Source organism: Lepidochelys olivacea (assembly GCF_965140295.1).
Source record: "Lepidochelys olivacea isolate rLepOli2 genome assembly, chromosome: 6".
NCBI classification, from domain to species: domain Eukaryota; kingdom Metazoa; phylum Chordata; order Testudines; family Cheloniidae; genus Lepidochelys; species Lepidochelys olivacea.
In genome coordinates this window covers 121771539-121793082 of record NC_140416.1, presented here as the reverse complement: position 1 = coordinate 121793082, position 21544 = coordinate 121771539, and the positions used below count along the sequence as shown (strand labels likewise).

Sequence of the window (21544 nt, the reverse complement as noted above, 5' to 3'; positions counted from 1 at the left end):
CAGAGAGACGAAAGTAAAACGTATACACTATGTCACAGTTCCTGGGCAAACTGCACCTCTGACACCTCCTGATTTGTGTTCCCTGTAAGCCGTGCAGCAGGCTCTCAAGGGCAGTGCAGGCAAGTGGGGAAGAGGAGCCCCTCCCCAAGTCTGGCCCGGCCCCGCCGGCGAGAGGAGACCCTCCCGCAGTCCAGCCCCGCTGGAGCTGCGGTGGCTGGGGAGAGGCACCTCTCACCCAGCCCCACCTGCTGGGTTGCGGGGAGTCCTCTCCCCCCACTGCAGCCCTGGGACAGCCTGCACCACAACCCCCATATCTGCAGTCCCACCCCAGAGCCTGCACCCCAACCCTCTGCCCTAGTCCCGAGCCCTCTCCCGTACCCCTCATCCCCAGCCCCACCCCAGAGCCCTCACCACCCACAGCACCCAACCCTGTGCCCTGAGCCCCCTCCCACACTCCCAACCCCTCAGCCCCACCCCCACCACACGGGACTTCCGCACATGGACATAAAGAATTAGAGGGAACACTGCTCCTAATCTATCCATCTCAGGATCAAGCCGTTACCTCCATTGGGGTGGGGGAGAACTCATCACATAAATTCCCCCACATCCAGATTGGGCCTTGGGTTGCAGTCACCTGGAATTAACCTATCACCTCAGCAGGCGTGACCTAGGCTCAGAACTTGCAGTTTTATCCCTTCTGAGACCAATGACAGTGATCAATACGGTGACCAGACAGCTTCCTTAAAGTGAAGTATTATTTATTTTTAGATCAAAGGCATTTCAGCAAAAAGATCTCTTAAAATCAATAAAGCAGACTGTACACACATCTAGCTTTTCCTTAAGGCTTACCATTCCCTGGCCCCACTTCTTTAGACACCCTCCACAGAGCCTCTGCTCTCTCTAGATACAGTAGCTGACAAGTAACCCAGCCTCCCTCCTAGACTCCCTTAGGAGTGCTTTTTAACCTTTTAGTGTTCTTTTAGTCTCTGTGCTGGACACTGGGAGATACCAGGTTTGCAACGCCTTGGAGACAATTACTGAAGCTAACCGCTTGCCTCGCTGTCTTTCAAGTGCATACTAAGGTGTCCTTATTTAGCTCTAAGTTGCTTTCCTGCTTGCTTTTCCCACAGCCTCCTATTAAGCTAGATCAATATACTCAGAGAGAAAATTCTAACCAACCGCCACAGCTATACAGTAACCACATCTCAGTGACCAGTTCACATCAATGTCAGTAAAACTATTACACATCAGCATTCATAGGTTAATATATAGCAAGGACACCGGGGAGGGGGAAGAGAGCAATTCCATGCCTATCACGTGCTAATTTGGGGCATCCAATCTGAGACACTGAAAACATGATTTTTCAGGGTATGTAGTATTATGGAACAGGCAAAGCATAACTCCCACTGTCTTTAGTTACAGGTATGAGTGCTCAGCACTCCTGAAAAATCAGACACCCACAGTAGGTGTAAGGCACCCAGAAAATGAGGAACACACAGCTAGTGGCTACCTATGAAAAATTTGGTTTAAGTGACTTGCCTATAGCATCACACAGGAATTCTGTGACAGTGGCAGGTACAGAATTCAATTGCACAGAGCAACATTCAACTGCCTTAACTACTTGCCCATCCTTTCTCTTCCTGCAACCCCCGCCTCATTCACCTTACACCTTTTGCAACAAATGAGACCGTGATTCCTTCAGACAACTGACTCTTCCCTGTACAACTCTGAGCTTAGGCCTGCCCGTCCCAGCACTTGCAATGGGATTTGCCAGGGATATGCTGTGCACTGAATGAAACAGCACTCCTGTGGAAGAGAGACTATGTGATCATGTAACTAAAAACTTATCATAATGTATCAGCACAAAGGGGTAAATTAAGGTTTCCCAGGCAACCTTAGCTCTGGCATTTCCTAACTTCTGAGCACTTGACTTTGCATTCTTAATGTACTATTTCCTTTCTTCAAAAAGGCACGCCATTGTGTGTTATTATATTGACACCCACAAGGGACATCAGCAGGGTTGGAATTTTTAGATCTACCACACAGACGTTGGCTCTTGTGCTAATGGCGTAACTGACAGGAGTAACAGGTTGTAATCCTCTATATGCACCAGCAGTAGAAAGGGCTGAGACTCTTTGCCAGAGGATTTCGCAGATGCTTACTGACTGCAGAGGATCAGTAAGATTAAGCAATTGTGGGTTTCATTTCAAGCTCTGTAGTGGACTGTACGCTAGTAGGCACAGACTTTTCTGTGCATTTTCTCTCCCTCTCCCCAGTCTCAATAACCTACTTGTTCCTCATCCTCACTGACTGAGTCCCAGTCTCCCTTCCCCAGATGCCTCATCCAATCTCTCACTGCCTCCCCCAGTTCCAGCTCCTTGTCCAGCCACTCCCTGCACCTTGGCTCCCTGTAAGATCTGGCTCCCCTTCCTCCTGACCCACTGATACTCCCCTTCCTCCTGACCCACTGATACTCCCCTTCCTCCTGACCCACTGATACTCCCCTTCCTCCTGACCCACTGATACTCAGTCTCCTTGTCCAGCCAGTAAGTGTCTCATCCTCTGGTTTCCAGTTCCCCTCTTCAACTCCTGCTAACCTCCAGTGTGGGTCTTCCCAGGCTCCTAAATCTACTCTCTCCCTCACTGGCTCTGGTCCCCTCAGTTCGAATCAGGTGGCTTCCTCTTCTTTGCTGACTGGGTATGAACAAAAGTGGGGCATTAAGAGCAGAGAAGAGACAAGCTCTCTGCTCTCATTTTCTGTGTCTGGACCCACCAGAGTCTGGACCTGCTGGGAATTTCAACTACAAGGAAGTTCTGCTTAGTCCTCTGCAGCACTGGACTGAAACATGCCCAGTGTGGATAGAATCTTCAGGGAATTAAGCTGCAAGGCTCTAGCAAAAAGAAAAGGAGTACTTGTGGCACCTTAGAGACTAACCAATTTATCTGCGCATAAGCTTTCGTGAGCTACAATTCACTTCATGGGATGCATTCAGTGGAAAATACAGTGCGGAGATTTATATACACAGAGAACATGAAACAATGGGTGTTACCATACACACTGTAAGGAGAGTGATCACTTAAGGGGAACTATTACCAGCAGGAGGGGGGGAGGGACCTTGTATAGTGATAATCAAGGTGGGCCATTTCCAGCAGTTGACAAGAATGTCTGAGGAACAGTGGAGGGAAATAAACATGGGAAAATAGTTTTACTTTGTGTAATGACCCATCAACTCCCAGTCTCTATTCAAGCCTAAGTTAATTGTATCCAGTTTGCAAATTAATTCCATTGTTTCATGTTCTCTATGTATATAAATCTCCCCACTGTATTTTCCACTGAATGTGTCCGATGAAGTGAGCTGTAGTTCACGAAAGCTTATGCCCAGATAAATTGCTTCATTTCGAAGGTGCCACAAAGTACTCCTTTTCTTTTTGTGTATACAGACTGACACGGCTGCTACTCTGAAAGCTCTAGCAAGTCTCTACTGAACATGTCTGAACTTACTGATTTTTTCAAATGCTTATAACTAGGACAAATTTGAGCAGATTTTCTCAGGGATGGCAAGAAGCACAGTCCTCACAAGGCCATAACCTCTGCCAAATTTCAAGTTCCTGCTCCAAACCACAGGAGGTGCTAGAATTTCCTTTACAAAATGGCTATATATTTTTCAACATGGGCAAAACAATGTATTTTCCCCCAATCTCATTCCCCGAAACAGATTTACCATTTTAGCTGAAACTTAAATAAAATAAATAAATAAAATAAATAAATGTCTGCCTAAAGTGGACACTGGCATGGAAAATTTCAGACTGAATGGTTACCGTTTGGCAAAGTAAGGCTACGATTTAGTCACGAGTATTTTTAGTATAAGTCATGGACAGGTTACGGGCCACGAGTTTATTGCCCATGATCTGTCCATGACTTATACTAAAAATACCTGTGATTAAATCTGGGGGGGGGGGGGTACGGGACACTAGGGGGGACGCTGCTGGTGGGGGCACAGAGGGCCAGCGGCACCAGCTGCCGGGGCCATCAGACTGTGGCTGCTCTGGCCGGACACCCGGGGACCGCTGCCTGGGGCCTCCGGAGCAGCAGCTGGTGTGGCCGTCTCCGGGGCCACCTGAGGAGCTGGCCCCGGAGCCAGCTGCTTGGGCGGCCCTTGGGTCACCCACACTGGTCCCTGTAGAAGTCACGGAATCCGCGACTTCTGCGACCTCCATGATAGACACCGAGCCCTACCTATAAGCAACTGAAAACAGGATCTTATAATAAATGTCAGGTAACCTTAGATGTCAGCAGCACTATCAGCTTTGCCTACAGTTATTTGCCTAGAAGTCCAGCGTCTACTGGTCAGGGTATCTCAATGTGCAGAATGTACCTATGTAAATCCGTAAGCATAGAGACAGGCATGACCTGAAATGATTACTCATGTCACATGAGTACTCAATAGCACAGAAATGGTATCAGTGCAGTACCAGGGCAAACTGAACAACAGCTGTTAATTATCGTGAGGATATTCAAGTTAAATATATGCAATTTCTATTTAATGGGATAGAAACTTTACAGTTAAATGCATTTAACTAAATCACAGCAAGCAAACATAGGCTTATATGCCGAACTAAAGGCAGCACTTAAAGATGCAGAGATGCCTTAACCCCACACCAGACCTGGGTAGCCAACTGATTTGGGTGAAGGGAAGGAAAAAAACTATTTTCACTCGATTCCCTTGCTAGTTCAGAATCATTGGTGGTTCTGATAATGTCAGTGTTATGTCCACCGCTGGTATTTTAAGAGCAATTAAGGAAGATATTACAAGTGTAACTTCTTGTCTACACTTCCCTTCCTGTGCTTGATTAATAAGCAACATCTTTAGAAGACATGCAGTTCTGAAACATGCAGAGAACTAGAATGTACTGCTGAAAGCATTTGTAAAGGTCCATTCTAGTTTAAGGTTCTCATGACTGGTGCAATATTCTCCTTCAGTTACTGGATTTACAACACCACCAAGGTGAAAGCAGTTCTGATGAACAACAGTTCAATTTTTCAAACAGACTACGTCTGGCTCAATTTAACATTCACAGTAAGTAATGCATCCGATGAAGTGAGCTGTAGCTCACGAAAGCTTATGCTCAAATAAATTTGTTAGTCTCTAAGGTGCCACAAGTCCTCCTTTTCTTTTTATGGATACAGACTAACACGGCTGTTACTCTAAGAAACCACAGTAAGTATATTTTCTCTGTAGTGCAATTGTTCTGTTTCCGTGAGCCACTGTTCAAACTATCTACCAGATATGCAAACCATTCCACCATTAGAAATTATACAATGAACAAAGAACATGAGGTTAACTTTTAATATTAACAGTCTGAAGCTTGTGCCTTTATATAAAGAATACTAATACAAGTAAAACTCTTTCAAGCTTTATGGAATCTGCTTAGAATAGAGAACACCCATTGTTCAGCCTTTCATAATTCATACAAAGACAGAATTCCTGCAGTAACACAGTGACAAAGCCAACATGCAAGTCATTCTATATACAAGTGCAGCTAGGTATTTGTGATAATATGGGACAAGGAAAAGCTTAGAAATTAATAAAAAGACTGGACACTCCATTTAACTCCCTCTGTAACAGGGTAAGAAAACACATCAGTAACATACCCTAGACACTAAAAGAATCAGACTCAACTTTAAAAAAATAAAATCAAAATATTTGGCATTGTTCTATTTTACATATGTAAAAGCATTTAGAATTCATTCATACAACTACTAAATAGCTCTCAGATGACTTCTGCAAAGTTTATTTGCAGTGCATTTCTTGTGCAGGCACCAATGGATTAGGTGTGACCAATACATCTTTTCCTTTAACATATGCTCCAATATACTACTTGACCTTCCTTCCCCTTCCTCTTGCTCCTTTCCCTTCCCAGCCTCCTTCCCCCAAATAACTCCAGAAACAAGTTTAGGCTCACCTGATCCTGGAGTGATTAACGGTCCCTCCAGTTCAAGCACCTCATCTTCACTTTGGTCATCTATCTTTCTCTTCTTTTTTTTTGTTGGATCCCTGGGTTTCCTCAAGAGAGAGAGTTCTTCTGGATGTCTGATGTCTGGGGAGAAAATTACCATTTTAATAAAGAAAAAATTGTTTCTACTGTTGACAAATTCAAATAACTTGCAGACTTTAACCTGGGAAATTGTCCTGCAAACAAGGCTGTGTGCGTGGAAATAAACAAAGATTTTGGCAACACTTCTCAGTATGGAATTGTCAAATTAGCCTTTGGCGGGGGGGAGGCGCTTAAAAGGAAATAAACCTGCAATTGTTTCCTGGCCAGATTTCCTGATCGAAACCTCTTTGATTTTTCTGACCATTAATAGGCTGAGGATGGATTTCTTATGAGCCAGTCCAGGTGCAGTTTCTGGGTTTGACTCCTATTACCTGAACTAACTGGGCTATTTGTACAGGTAATCACACTTTCACATAAACAGGTACAGTACATTACACTGAAATATTTCAAACGCCTGTTAGTCAGACTGGTTGTTGTGGCAAAAAAAAGACTCATGGTATGATGCAAAGCATTTCAACTATTGACTAAGATTTTAAAAAATGGGCGCCTAAATATGGATTTGGGTGCCTAAATGATTGGCCAGAGCAGCACTTCTGAAAAAATCAAACCACTCATTTAGACGCTGGAATACAGGTTTAGGAACCTATCTTGAAGGACCAATTTTTAAAAATCTTGGCCACTGTGTTTATTTTCTATGATTAAAGTAAACACTCCACAATACCTATAGAATATATACCTGCATTTGATAAAACACTATTATGCCACAATTTGATAAAACCCCTACATTAGCAAAATGTAAAATGGGTTTATAGATTTCCCATAATCTCTAAAGCACATTATACAAAGAAAAGGGATAACAAAACCTTATGATTTTTTAAATGAAGCCCCTCTAAGAGTCAGAGTTTGTGTCACAGAAATTATGGCCATGACAAACATGCAGGCTTTAAGTGTACTCTTATATTAGTTACTGTGAGTTTTGGCTTTGTTCTAGGGCAAGAGAGGTTTTAGGGCACTATATTTCTGACTGGCTGCTGAGGAGACCTAGGGATAGATTCACTAAGGTACTTAGGCACCTACATCCAATTTTTAGGCACCACTGAGATTAAAAAAACCCACTCAGCCATCACCTAACCCTGTAGACACCCAAATTCACTCGGCACCTATGTTTCTGCCTGTGAGCATGCATACTGCCTCCCTCTCGACATCCAGGTGCCTGCCTAAGCCCCAGAGCGACCCATGCATTAAGGGAAGATAGGCACTCCTCCGTCTAACTCACTTGCAGGGCCCGAGCCAATAGGTGTGTTCATAGGCCACCTAACTCCACTCAAAACATCCAGAGCCAGAGCGAGAGAGAACAAGTGTATAGTCTGGTGGGTAGGATGCTCACCTGAGAGATGAGAGCCCAGGGTCCAGTCTCTCTGCTTCAATGACTATTTAGCCAAAGTGGAACAGTTTCAACAGGAGACTGAGGTAGACCCACATAAGAATATGCCACAGCTCAATGCTTAGGGCACCTACCTAAGAGGGGGCAGATGCCTCTTCAAATCCCACCTCTTCTCATGAGGTAGAGGGAGAATTTCAACTGGTCTCCCATACATCCCAGGTGAGTACTGAGTCACTGGGCTAAAGGTTATGCAGGAGGTCTCCTCCTCCTCCCACCACCCACTAGTCTCCTCCCTGCAACCCAGCCTTAAGCACCTAGCTCTGTGAGAGGGGTGGGGCTTAGCACACACCCCTGTCATCAGCATCTCCCATTGGCTAGCTTAGGTGGCTACCCACCTAGTGTGCTAGCTTTTGTGAATGGCAGTCTAAGATGCGATCTCTCTACCTTCATTGTGTAGGGAGTCAAGGTGCTTAATTCAGACTCTGAGTCACAGTGTTGTTTCTGTGATTTCCTCGCCCGAGTCCCTTTGCGAGTTTAGCCCCGAGAAATCAATACATACAAACTGACATCTGAGAAAGGCAAAAGGTGGGTGAGTTGATATCTTTTATTGGACCAACTTCTGTTGGTGAGGGAGACAAGCTTTCGAGCCACACAAAGCTCTCCTTCAGAGACCTGTGGTGGAAAAGCTCGTCTCTCTCCCCAACAGAAATTGGTGCAATAAGAGATATTACTTCACCCACCTTGTCTCTCTAATATCCTGGGACCGACATGGCTACAACTACACTGCATACATCTAAAATAAGATTATACAAAGATTGCTTATTGTGATGAACTGGACAAGAATGTACAGGGAAGGATTTCAGGTGGGGCTGACAAAAGAGAAGGCAAGCCCTCTACTCTGCCCACACAACTGAGGGTTTACACATCTTCTGAAGCACAGAAATAAAAATTTGTTCCTTCATCCCTGCGTGCGACCAGGATACTGGATGATTCTGAATTAGAGGGGAGAAGTGGATTTAATTTGACAATTAGTAATTCTGTTACACAGAAAACCCTCCCAACCCAAACCCTTGTTTCAATAACAGATGTTTGATTTAAAGCAATAGTGTCAAATTTTATTTTGACTTGACAAATTTCAAAAGATTTAAATTTTCTGATATCAAAGGGGCTCTATGGTACGATCAGATTAAAAGGGTAAACCTCTGAAAAACGTTTTTTCTGTTGTTTATGGGTCTTCATTTAGCCAATAACTTCTCCCTTGTTAACCGACTACAGAACTGCACCAGAGGTATCAATAGTCAGAGCACTAGACAGGCGGATGTTAACCAACCTGCCAGCTACAGCCATCCTGAGCAGGGTTAATTAAAATGCTGGCAATATACATGAATACTACCACAGGCAGAGCTGCACCACAGGAAGATTTTAGAAATAATGATAGTGCAGGCACGGCCAAAATGTCTAGCCCAAAGCAGCCATCAGCAAAATACACACACTAAACCACAAGATCATTTCAGACAAAGATGGTGCTTTGCTTATACCTGTCTGCACCCAACTCTTACTGGGAAACAGCTCTATAGGAAAATGAAGCCCATCATCTATCAAAACATAGAACTAATCCATAAACAAATTAGATGGAATTCAGAATTCCCTTGCTGAAACCAGAAAAAAAGTTCCGTGGGACTGATATTTGAGTAACTAAGCTAGGAAAGCATTCACCTGGACATGAAGCCATTTTAATGTAAGGACGAAAGACGGCAACATGCAGATCTAAGCTATAAAATATGTCAAGTGAAGATTACGAATAAGCATGGAAAGTGGAGTTTCAGCTGCAGAAGAGCTGTGTCTGTGCTCTGAACTCCACTGGCTGCTTTTAACTAGTTTCAGCAGACCCTGCATGACAATGGCAGGTAATACCGAGTTAGCACCATGTAAGACTTTGAATTCTTAGAGTAGCAAGGAAAGCAACCACATTTTCTTTTTCTAGCATCACATAGTGCGCTCAGGAAGAGACTTCCAGCCTTTAAATGTTAAGAAACCAAACAAGTTTTACCTTTGATCACTGTACAAGCTTCCCATTGACAATAGTGGTTTGCTGTGGATAGCATGTAGGTTACCCCAGCCACAGCACTATAATTAAAATTGGAACTTGGCTCTCACCACATAAATGAGTTGGCACATCTGCATTATGCTCTAATGAGACAGGTGTTTTTTAGTCTTCTGGTTGATTTCCATACTTTTTGGCATCTTCCTGCACTAGAAACTTGCTAGGGAAATGCCAGGATAAAAAGTAAGAATCACGGATGCACTCTGAGCTAATTGCCCAGTGTTTGCTTTACAACAATCAGTCACAGTTGAGGATCAGATAGCTGCAGTACTCTAGTGAAGGCTAGCTATATCCATCAAACCTGAGGGTTTGTCTACACTTACAGCACTGCAGGGGCAAAAGTTTACCAGAGACACTACCTATGCCGATGGAAGAGCTTCTCCCATTGGTGTAGGTACTCCATCTCCTGGAGAGGCAGCAGCTGTGTTGACAGGAGAAGCCCTCTATACCAGCAGTTAGGTCGGTATAAGTGTATTGCTCCGAGGTGTTGCTTTTCAAACACCCCTAAGTTACACACTTATACTGACATAAGTTTGTAATGCAGGCCAGGGCTAAGTGCTTAAACCCCAGGACTGCTCCTTTCAGACCCAACTCTCCAGTATAAATATCAGTGCTAGCCATCTTACTTCAAGCGTGATGACAAACTATGTATTCACATTTTTTTTGTCCTGCATTTTAAATATAGTGCTATTATGCTGCTGCTGGGGTTCTTCCCTGTGCAGTACTCAGTGAAAATAAGTGTAGTTACAATAAAAAGAAAATAATACAAGTTACAAAGAAAAATATTTACTGCATTTTCCAAGGTAAGATGGCTATTATTGGTCTGCCTTTTGATATCTAGTATTTGTATTTTATTCTAGTTTTTTTTTTTTTTTAAACTACATACCCAGTGACAGGATAGATCATGTTTCCTCAGTGCTGCTGAGGCTTCTTGTGCCAATAATCTGATTATTAAAGCACCCCAAATACCGACTTCAATAGTTATGAAGAAGCTGTTCTGTTCCATCACGTCAATTTAAGGATTAAGAGTTCCCTGCAGCACACATTAACATTGTAATGACTCCAACCACCAACTGTGTGAATGAAACACACTTTTAGAAGCTGAGTTTCTTTTATGTAAGCCACTGTTAACTATAAGCACTCTGTGCATTTTTTGTTTTCAGGCTCTGATTTAGAGAAAAACCACCCAAGGCCACCTTCTGTCCTAGATGTTCTCAAATATCTAGGTGAGCCAGTTTGCTTAGCATACACAAGGCATTCTCAAACATGGTCATTGTGTGGACCACAGTATACAAGATTGTTTCAGACCACCATACATCTTATTTATGATAGTGCAACATCCTTGTGGTAAACACTGCAACTGCTTCTATGGAAAATGGTAGTGAAGTATTTCCGAGTTTTAGTTGTCTAACATATTTAGTCCTTTTTGAAAAGGTTTAAATCAGTCGACTTTTGCACTTTCCCCTCTTCCTTGACTTAAGCCTCCTTAATTTACTTATTCTTACTTTAAAAAAAACAAAAACAAAAAAAAACCCCAAACGCCCACACATGCTTTAGATACCTTGACACAGTTAAGTTTAGTTTCACTAAACACATGTATTTTGTGCCTTATTCAAAGTGATAACTAGGGTGTATATGTAGGTAGTTATATTGATAAATTATTGTACACAATATAAATGCATACACTATGCAAAATCTGTTGGAATATCTGAGATTGTTGTGCAAGAGGTAGTTAAACTAGAAATAGCATAAAAAAATCAAGGCAACTGCAATTTTATATTCCTATGTTTGTTTACAGTACATTAGCAACTGATATTCCCTTTCAGCTGAAAGCCAGCATTAGTTTCTGGAGCAAAAAATCATTCAAATGAGATTCAAGAGACAAATAGGCTTCCAAAGGGTGGGCTATAAACCAGCCTAGTCTTCTGAAAGCAATTAATTAACCAACATTGACCATCTGATTTCAAAGCAAGTTTTTACCATTTTCTCCCAGTCACTTATGATACTCCCTTCAGATGGAGATATATTGAGATTACATATAGAAAGTTTTAGGAAGCTGCCTTAAAAATGTGTTACCAGATCACTAGTAAAAGATATATACTTTTTTAAAAAACTAAAATGGTATTATCTTATTACTCATAAAAGTTTGACAACTTCTAGCAGAGTTAAACTACTGGCACAAATTCCACAGCCATTATATCCATTTCTCAGCAGCCTCATAAATTTAGCATTGCTTACCCAGAAACTCTAGGAATTTTAGCCCATTAGATAGCCATTTTAAAATGTATTTTTTTTCCCACCTCAGAGCCTGTAATAGCTTCAATGTGACTACTAAGTCAAGTCTTCCCCCAGACAAGTAATTCAAAAGGAATTCCTTAAGGAAAAGCTAGCAACATGATTTTAACTTAAGTTAGAAATATGAAACAAAATTGATGTAGAAAGCAACAATCAATAAACAACACATTTTATTGAAGTACTTTTTAATCATTCAGTAAATTATTGGGGTGGGGGGAGAAGGTCTGTGTTCTACTACATATGATTAGTACATTTACAGAGGATCTTAAAACATGTTTTGAATAAAGAAACGGCCTTGGCAAACATGGTGTTTAGTTTTTGTAGCTAAAGCAAATAAGTTCCAGGAGTTTAAGGACTACCAGATGGTAGTACTGTAGTTAATTAGAAACTGGGACAAAAAGTAGCTATATAGCTCCAGATCCAGATCCCAGTACTTATTTTAACCATATAAAGCAAGAGAGACTCCCTTAATGGGTAGAAGTGGTATAAAACACTTTAAGTCCTTCAAATAGGTTTGCACTTTTAACCAAGTTTCAGGTCACTTGACACCTGTATAGGTTAGTTTGCTGAAATAATTCACTGTTAAATATATCCAGTGAATGGGGTAAAATATATCAAAGGCATAATCTCAGTGGGAAGTGAATAATTAAAGTCAACTGGATTTCTGCACTTTATTTCAGTGGAAGCAGGTTCTCACCCGCATAAAGTCACTTTGAAGGGACAGTGCTCCAGTAAACAGTTGGCAATTCAGGAGAAATGTCACTGTGATCATGTGAGGAAGCTGTACTGAAAGTATAGTATTTTTACAGCTATGCCAGTCCTACTCTATTATCAGCAATTTTGTCACCATGAGGTTGTGGGGTTTTTTTTTAAGTCTATCATTTTGCACAAGAAACAACAGGACTGTATGAGACAAAGTTCAAAGTTCTATCTAGATTTTTGTATTTTTCTAAAGTTTATAAGGGCTTGTTTCTTTACACCATACTATTATTTTAAGTAAATGTATGATAGCCCCTCTGTTAACTCACTCACACAAATATGCTGGCAAACCCGGCGAAGGTTATGTTGTGAATGTGCCATTAAAAACAATCTGCAAAAATATGTTGCAGTGCACATGGATATGAAAAAGTTGTGGATTGAAAAACTGGACACAGGTTTCTACAGATGTCTCGATCAGTTATCTGTTTAAAAAGTCTTCACTATACTTCTGTAAAGGTCTAGGATTAGTTTGCAACAGAAATAGCGTCTTAGAACACTACAATTTGACATACAGGCCTGAAAGGGGGGTGGGGGGAGGGGGAAGAGAGGAAGATGTTCACAAGCCAGATCCTGTTACACTTTTCACATTATCCAGATCCCTTTAGCAATCAGCCATTTGGCTTGGGCAGAATAATCCAAGCTACTCAAATATTTTAAAGGGAAAAAACCAAACACACACACACACACACACACGAAGAGTGTTCATTTTTCAAAGGAGAAAGATCCCTCTTGTAAAAAAACTAGAGTACAAACATTTCAGAGTGTTTATTTCAGAAATGTAGGTGGGAAGATGTCCCACCAACTTAAAATGTTCATGCTTTTATTATCCTTTTCAGCCCTTGGGTCAAGTGACAACCTTCCCCTTCATTGTATCTTGATTTCCTAGGGCCTGAAATGGCTTGTGGCTGACCAGAGGCTCCATCTCTGGTGGGAGAGATTTCCTTAGTCTTTGCCTTTTGTTTAGTCTTCAATTTCTTTTTGAGCCCTTGTGATGAGAATTTCTCTTCACCCACACACCTTAGACATTAGACAGGATTTCAAGTATTTAGTGCTATTACCACTATTTGTAATTTCCATGGACCACCACCCCAAGTAGCCCCAGGGGACTGGGATTTAAAGAAAAAAAAAAAGTACCTTCAGAGTGTGGACTTGTTATATGAACTTTAGATAGACTCTACATGGAAGCAAACAAGTGTTGGAATTTGACTTTTAAAGTCTAAATCTTTTGGGACCTGTCTAGCTAACAGACTGGTCCTCTCACCTCCCTCCACTGACAGCGAAGTAGCTGACATCAGTAGAAAAGTTTAAGCAGAAACCCTGGATTTAAATGGGAAGGGGTGAGTGGCAGGGCATTCTCTCTACACCAGCTCCCCTCCCCCCAGCCTGATAGTGCCTATACTGGTTAACTTTCACAGCCCACAGCAAAGCACTGACCACCCCTCCCCTAACCAGATTCTTGAGGAAACCGATTGTTTGAGGAATACAAAGGAACAGCAATGAGAGGACTCTGTTTTTTTTTTAACCTGAGTCTTTAGGCCCAAATTCTCTGTGGTTTGAGAAATTCCTGCCTTCAGACTTGCAAGGTTCTTGTATTATTTGTGATTAAAGGGCTTGGGAAAGAAGACATGAAAATAAATGAAACAAGGGTCCTCTGATCAGAACTGCCTGCCTCAATATGCAAGGTTATCAGTCATGAGAAGATTAACAGAACTCTAATTGCAGATTTTAACATGCCTGATTAGGCAAAAATCTTCTTAGAAGTTCTGCTAACATAAGTCACATCAGATCTAAAGGAGGGGAGGGAAGCTACTTTTACATAAGGATACAACTACCCAATGTGCTATTTCATAGAGTTTTAGTCTAAATGTGCATGCACAAATCAAAGTAAGTGATGTTGAAAATATAGATGAACATTCAACTGATGACACATTTCTACAGTCTGAATATATACCACAAAGAACCCTCAAAACTTTGAAGTGGGTTTTAGCCCACGAAAGCTTATGCTCAAATCAATTTGTTAGTCTCGAAGGTGCCACAAGTACGCCTCGTTCTTTTTGCCGATACAGACTAACACGGCTACCCTCTGAAACCTCAAAACTTTGAAATTGTTAACATTTATGCTGGTTTCCCATAGCTTAAAACCCAGTTGGAAAAATGAACTTGAGAAAAATCTTCTCCACAGTATGATTTATTCAGACTCCCCATGCCCGGGATCTCTAAACGATCAGGAAGATGTTTAAACATACAAATCCTCTACAACTTTATTTTTCAAAGCTACACACTACAGCAGTCAGTCAGCCAGCGTCTAGGAGAAATCCTCATTTTAGCGCTGAAGCCATTCCCCTAAAGTAGGAAGCATGTTTTGAAGTGGGAATGTTTCTCAGATAGGTCACCATTGTCTGGAACCAGTGAGTCAGAAGTTAGGGCTGTTACACATCAGCATGACAATTCTTAGAAAAAATGAAACCTCAAAAGCCACCCCCTCACCATTTCAGACTTAAAACTCTGCTTTTTCTGCATGCAAGTGAAGTTCTATGGACCATGTTTCATGGCTTAAGTTTATGCAGTTATGGACTTAACTAATCAATCAGCCTCTCACAGTTTGTATGGTAACTTCCAACTTATCTGTATGTATCTATATCTATATCTATCTATCTTACTATATGTTCCATTCTGCGTATCCGATGAAGTGGGCTGTAGCCCACGAAAGCTTATGCTCGAATAAATTTGTTAGTCTCTAAGGTGCCACAAGTTTTACAGTGAATGCCAAAGGCAAAATAAAATAATAATAATAAATAATAATATTGCTTTTCAAGTCACTTGAGGTGATAAAAAAAACAAACAGTAGCTATGTTAGCAGTTGTACATTATTAGACCATACAACAGGTCACAATATGCTCTTAATGAGATTTACTTGCGTCAGAGATAGTAAGAGACAGGGCTTGTATAGATGGTTGGGTAGTACACATAAGTGGGGTGTGAATTCTAATATGCAGCCAGTTGTGCATTAACTGGCCCATGTAAACCTTGTAGGCATGCACTAAAAAGTTCCTCAGTGCATGTTAACAGTGTCCCATTTTCAACAGTACTATGTTACCATGCACTGTGGAACTTTTAGTGTGCGCCAGCAGGGTCTACCTGGGCCACTTCGTGCACAACATGGAACGCCTTAGAATTCACACCCCACTGCCACGCTGTGTACAGCAGCTCACTGTATTCAGTACATTTATTACAGATTGTGCAGTTGGCCAATTGTTTAGACATTTATTTGGGCTAAGGCCAACTGTTCTCTTGCCTCCAAGGTAGAAGCAGCAATTTGAGGACAGTTCTTCCAAAGAAAGGTCTCTTGAAGTGTCCAATAACCTCTGAGGATGCAGGGCAAATTGGATCTGGTTCCAACCCTCTGAAAAATACGGCTGTGAGAAATGAAAAGACTGAAGGGATAGGGGGAGCAAGAGAAGGACTAGAACAGATACTCTAACCTCCTCCTCTCCAGATTCTTAACACTGCAACCATGCAGCTCCTCAAGTCCATTCAAAAAGCTATGGCCACCATATTCCTAGCCCACCACTTAGATCATTGGGAAGGGAGGAGACTCTCTCATGAACATCAAGATTTTATGATCATTTTATAATGGGGAAAGTAGTTTTGTTCTCGCTATCTGTTCATTTAAAATTAGCATGTTTTGCGCTCAACCTTCAACACGCAAAATATAGTTTACACTTGGGCAGAGATCAGAAGTGGAAAATTTTAGCCCAAAAGGCTCAAAAGTTAGGCGACTCTAAACAGAATGGAAATGCCTAGGGAAGTTTCACGATAGCTGTTGTAATACACCAGTTATAATAGAACTGTAAATGATTTTTATTAAGATACCTCCCCTTTTTTCAATACCGAAGTCTTCCATTCCTGCCACTTACTGCCTATGAAGTGAAGAAAGTAGCTACGAGCCATGCAGAATTAAAAGGGGGCTCAGGAGGAGAAAAGAAGAACTACAGCAATACCAAGTGTATTATATCATAAGACAGTCCAGAAATAGAACAGTCTGCTATTGTTAAACATTCTGATGATTTCCACAAGTGGGATAAGATCCCCAATTTTTTACCTCAAGTTAGCTAGATGCCTTTTAGAGTACACACACATATCCCTCCCTCCCCCACAAAAGCCCTTTTTGCTTAAAAAACAAAACCAAACCCCAACAACCAACCAAAAAAACCTCTTGAAGTGTAGTTAGAGTTAAATTAAGCTCGTTAGAGTAAACAAAGTGAGTAAATCCAGTTCTTCTCTGCACCAGACCATACAGAGAATTGTAAGAACTGCAACAATACCAAGTTTGCCAGCATTTACTGGTGCTTTCAGAACATGATCTGCACAGTATTTTAAAAACTGGCCATGCCAACTTCACAGTAAGGGAGAAAAAAAATCCACTGATTCTTGTTACCTGTTACCTAAGGTTACCTGACAGGAAGAAAAGAGGGGGAGGAGGGAAATCTTTTTTCCCTCCAACCTTGCTTACTTTGTGGATAGTCAGTTGTATTATTTTCCTTTATCATCAGTTTTGTATGTTTGTCTGGGTTTTTTTCACACAACAATACATAAGACAAAAGCCATCTAAATATAGGAAAATGCAACTGCAAAAGCCACAAAAACTGATCAGTGCAGATTAGTACTTAGAAAAAACAAGACTAAAATTTAAAGTTGACAGTGGCCCTTTAAATGGAAAGTTTCTCTTCCATTCATATCCCCCTCCAATACATTTGGAAATTGTTACATCATTACCAGATCCTCTCCTGGTAGCAAGACTGCAAACATATACTTTGTTAATTCTTCATTAGCTCTCTGTCTATAATGGAAACTGGTATACTCTAGTTCAAGTGCTTTTTTCTTTAGAGGCTTTCCCAGTGTCATTAATTGCTCAGAGTCATAAGGACTTTCATTAGATCCATGCTGTATACCCTGGAGCACTCAAAAAGCTTTATCAGCATTCCATTGATATTTTTGTTTCCAGAAAGCAACGGAAAGACGGGAACGCCAGGATGAGGCTGCCCTTGGAGCAGTTTTAGGGAAGGAGCTGCACCTATGATCAGTTACCCATTTGCAGTCTTTAAGAAAAGTAGAGACTGAGCCAGTGTTGGAAAACCCTAAGATATACAGAAGCTACAACATGCTACTTAGAGATCAATAACAAGACTTCTTTATGTTTGCAACAGAAGCAGGACAAGTACAGTATAACATTCTCCCCCACCTCCTGGTTTTATATTAACTCTCCATTGTGAGCACTACTTATAAAAGTTGCAAATATAGCTTTTCTAGTTTCAGCGAAAACCTACTTCATGTTTGCTTGTTTGTGTATTATCAGCAAGAATGGGCAAAGTTCTGGGAACAGCATATGTTTGTTTCTAGGAGCACCAAGCAATTTACATTTATAAAAATAGGATTTTTTTTGGAGGAAGTTGGAGGACATTCTATACTGGAGGAGACGTCATTTTGAAGAGGTAGGTCAAATTTGGTGTCTAGACTACTCGAGAAGATTTGTATTCCACAGCTCTACTTGCATCACTGCCCTTCAAAATGCCCGTGCCACACAGTATCAGCTTGCATTTAGTGGTCATATGCAACACTAGTTTGTTAGGAATGAACCAGATTTTACTCCTCTTAGCTTTCCCCTTGTCCATCAATCATACAGCATATGGCAGCTTGTTATATTAAATTAAATGTCCTCTCCCAGCAGATTGCAACACAAGAACTAATAAAAGAACAGACATGTCAGCACTGAGAATTTCAGCATGGAGTAGACTGCAGTAATTTAACTAACCTGTATTGCAGGATTAAATTAGTGCCTCTACATAATACAGGAAGATATACATTTTAGTAGCAATGTGTTTGAGTTCTATCAAAGAATCGCACAGGTAGCTGAACAAACATGCCTTTTCTGCACAGCTTCCCTCTCCCTGTACCCATGCATCATCTCTCTCCAATTTTATTTCTTACTTCAGGGCGGGGAAGGGGAAGGGAATTTTCTTCTAGGCACTTCCACTTCCTATTTATTTCCTTCCTTTCCAAGACTAAGGAAGAGAAAGGGGAGCATATAGCCACACACCACTCCTCCCCCCCGTGGAGAAGAGCGACATCCCTGTAGTGCGCAGTTACTTCTGACCCAGGGAACAAGTATGCTTGGAAGGCAAACAAATGACATTTCATCTTCCACCAAGGATAAGTTTGGGGCCTGAACTACTGAAGGATAAGAATTTTTCAAGGCTATGGTGTACTTCCAGTACCTCGCCTCACCCTAGTTGGGTCAGTCTCCTCTCATATTTTGGTTCCCCCAATGATAGCATCTCCCCTGGTGTAGAAGATAATGGTATTAGAGTCAGCCTCACTCTACAGCTCCAGGACCAGAACTATGGGCAGGAACAGCAGAAGCAATGGAGAAATCCTTTGCATTTGCAATTTACAGTTTGCTTTTCCTCTCGCAGCAGATAAAATTTCCTGCCTTGGGCCTCTTATTCCTTCCAGAATACTGGTAACTGCTGTAGGCAGCAGCGGAGTAAGTGGGAGCCTCCTGCAAGAAAGCTGTAAAAGGGCATGGGAATATGCAAGATTTCCATGGCCCCATAATCAAATAAAGCCATTATGCAATGCAGGCTGTTCCTGTGAATAGTTATGTGACGCATTCAGCCACCACTAAGACTTCTGCAATCTTATATACAGAGTTATTTCTCCTGAGCAGCAGCAGTGCTGTACAGTGCACGGCAGTCACGTTCTCCGCCCTGAAGAGCTTACAGTCTAAATTGAAGTGAGAGATTTTCCCAACTCACACTGCAGACTCCTGCACAAGAAAGGGCTGTCCAAACTCCACAGCTATATCCTAAAATGAATAGGAATATTTTAGGAGTTGTTTGCTGTATAGAAAAAAATCAGAAGTGTCTGTGAGAGGAGAAGGCACATAATCTCCTTATCTGTCTCATAATCATAGATCATAGAATCATAGAATATCAGGGTTGGAAGGGACCTCAGGAGATCATCTAGTCCAACCCCCTGCTCAAAGCAGGACCAATCCCCAATTTTTGCCCCAGATCCTTAAATGGCCCCCTCAAGGATTGAACTCACAACCCTGGGTTTAGCAGGCCAATGCTCAAACCACTGAGCTAGTATACCCTACAATACTGCATCTCCCATCAATCTGTATCTAGGGGAAGGCAAAATAAGAATACAGAACTGCAAAGGTGTTATCCTTACAGGTAGGATCTCATACAGGCACACAAAAATTGTTTTTTAAAAAGCAGAGTTTTACTTTCTCTGTAGTCCCTACTGTGAGATTAAATTTTTCAGGTGCAGTCTTCAGCACCTTATTGCCCTACAGGTTCTGTTCCAAAATGAACTGTCAGCAAGAACACCTGCCTGAGAAATTCTATCACTGGACACGGGAGGTAGGGATAGGTCTCACTTCTATTCTCACAGGCCCTACTCTAGGAATTATATTCCCCATGTCTTGGGGTAATTGGGGAGGCATCTGGTAGATTCTGCCCTTTGGGCCATTAGACCCTTCACTTGTCTGGTAAAGCCCATTCAGTTCCACAGGGCCTTCAGCACAGTAGGATGGCAGGAAGCCAGATCTCAGGCACATTGCAGCAGCAAATTCTACTCACTCCTGCCACCAGAGGCCAGAACTGAGAAGTAAAAAAAAAGTGTCCCAAATCTTTTGGGCAAGCTGCTAGTGAAGTCCAAGGGCTACAGCAGCAATGTGTACAGACAAAAGGGTCATGACTCCTGCCATACCTTCTAATCTCACAAGATCATATGTGCAGAGTTACTCCCATGAGGTGACCTGTCCACCAGATCCAATGGGGGAGGAAGCAACACCTGCTGTCTCAGAAGAGCACCAAAGGAAGAGAAGAGGGGGTAAAAGTCACCTGTCAATGACCGTAGTAGTCCTTGGGAATTACTTTAGACTGCACAAGATGAATAGGATAATCAATTACCTGTCTATATTAATACACTAGAAGGGCACATTGGTTTTAGAAGTTGAGTTTAAAAATGTGTTTCTAGAAGTCTAGAGGCCAGCTAATACACACAGTCACAAAAGGCTTTTGTCAAAACTTCATGAGCCAGTCTACCAAGTTCCAGCTCTTGTTTTTTTAACAAAGTGGCTACTGTAATAGATATGATGCTGTTCGCTATAAGAAACTATAGCTAATTGACTGTATTGAAACCAGTATGCTAGGCCCCTCAGGACCTTGATTGCGAAGAAGGCTGTAATCGTAATGGAAGCAGTGCCAGAAGTTTACAATGCATTCATTTTATAAACTGCTGGAAGACAATAGTTCCCTACTATTAAGGCCCGTTCCAGAAAATGGGTTCATTGCAAAAAATCAGTCATGCACTGCATTATCACATTCATTGCAAGACAGCAGAGAGTTATGGTGACACTATGCCATAAATGTCCAAGTCCAAGTAATTCATTTATATTCAGTGTAATTGCATTGTCAGCCATGACATGTAGCATACCACAGAAAATAGTTCAAATACTTTGTGAACTACCATTAACAGTATGGAGCTCAAGAGCCAGTTACTCCATGCCTAGCTACGCAGTTCCATTGATTAAAAAAAAAAAACAAACAAACAAAAACACCCCTCATTCCTGGTCTATTACTCTTTTGACACGTCTTCTTCTAGTGCAGTAAATTCTGCCCAAGATTCTTAGCCTTACCGTTTTTGTTCTGAGGAAGAGACCTCCCCTTTCGCCCCCTCAACAGTGACTAAAAAACACCCAAACAAGCCACTTAAGATAACTTCAAGGCACTGCTGCAAGGTACAGAAGAGTGGCCTTCCCCATGTTCCAAGAGTCAGCTTTTGAACATTGCTGCCCATCAGTCTTCATATTCAAGCGACAAATATCCAGAATAGCTAAAGTGGATCTTTTTGGCCCCTTTTCTTCTCTCTGTTCT

The 21544-nt window shown here is 41.7% G+C and overlaps 1 protein-coding gene across 3 annotated transcripts in view; it reads right to left on the bottom strand.

The window, feature by feature from the left end:
• FERMT2 (FERM domain containing kindlin 2) overlaps positions 1 to 21544 on the bottom strand; it is a 100021-nt gene that overhangs the window by 29639 nt on the left and 48838 nt on the right. For all 3 annotated transcript variants that reach the window (XM_084631046.1, XM_084631045.1, XM_084631047.1), the window contains one exon: positions 5965 to 6099. In XM_084631046.1, coding sequence (XP_084487172.1) covers positions 5965 to 6099 — 135 coding nt within the window. The remainder of the gene's footprint in view (positions 1 to 5964; positions 6100 to 21544) is intronic.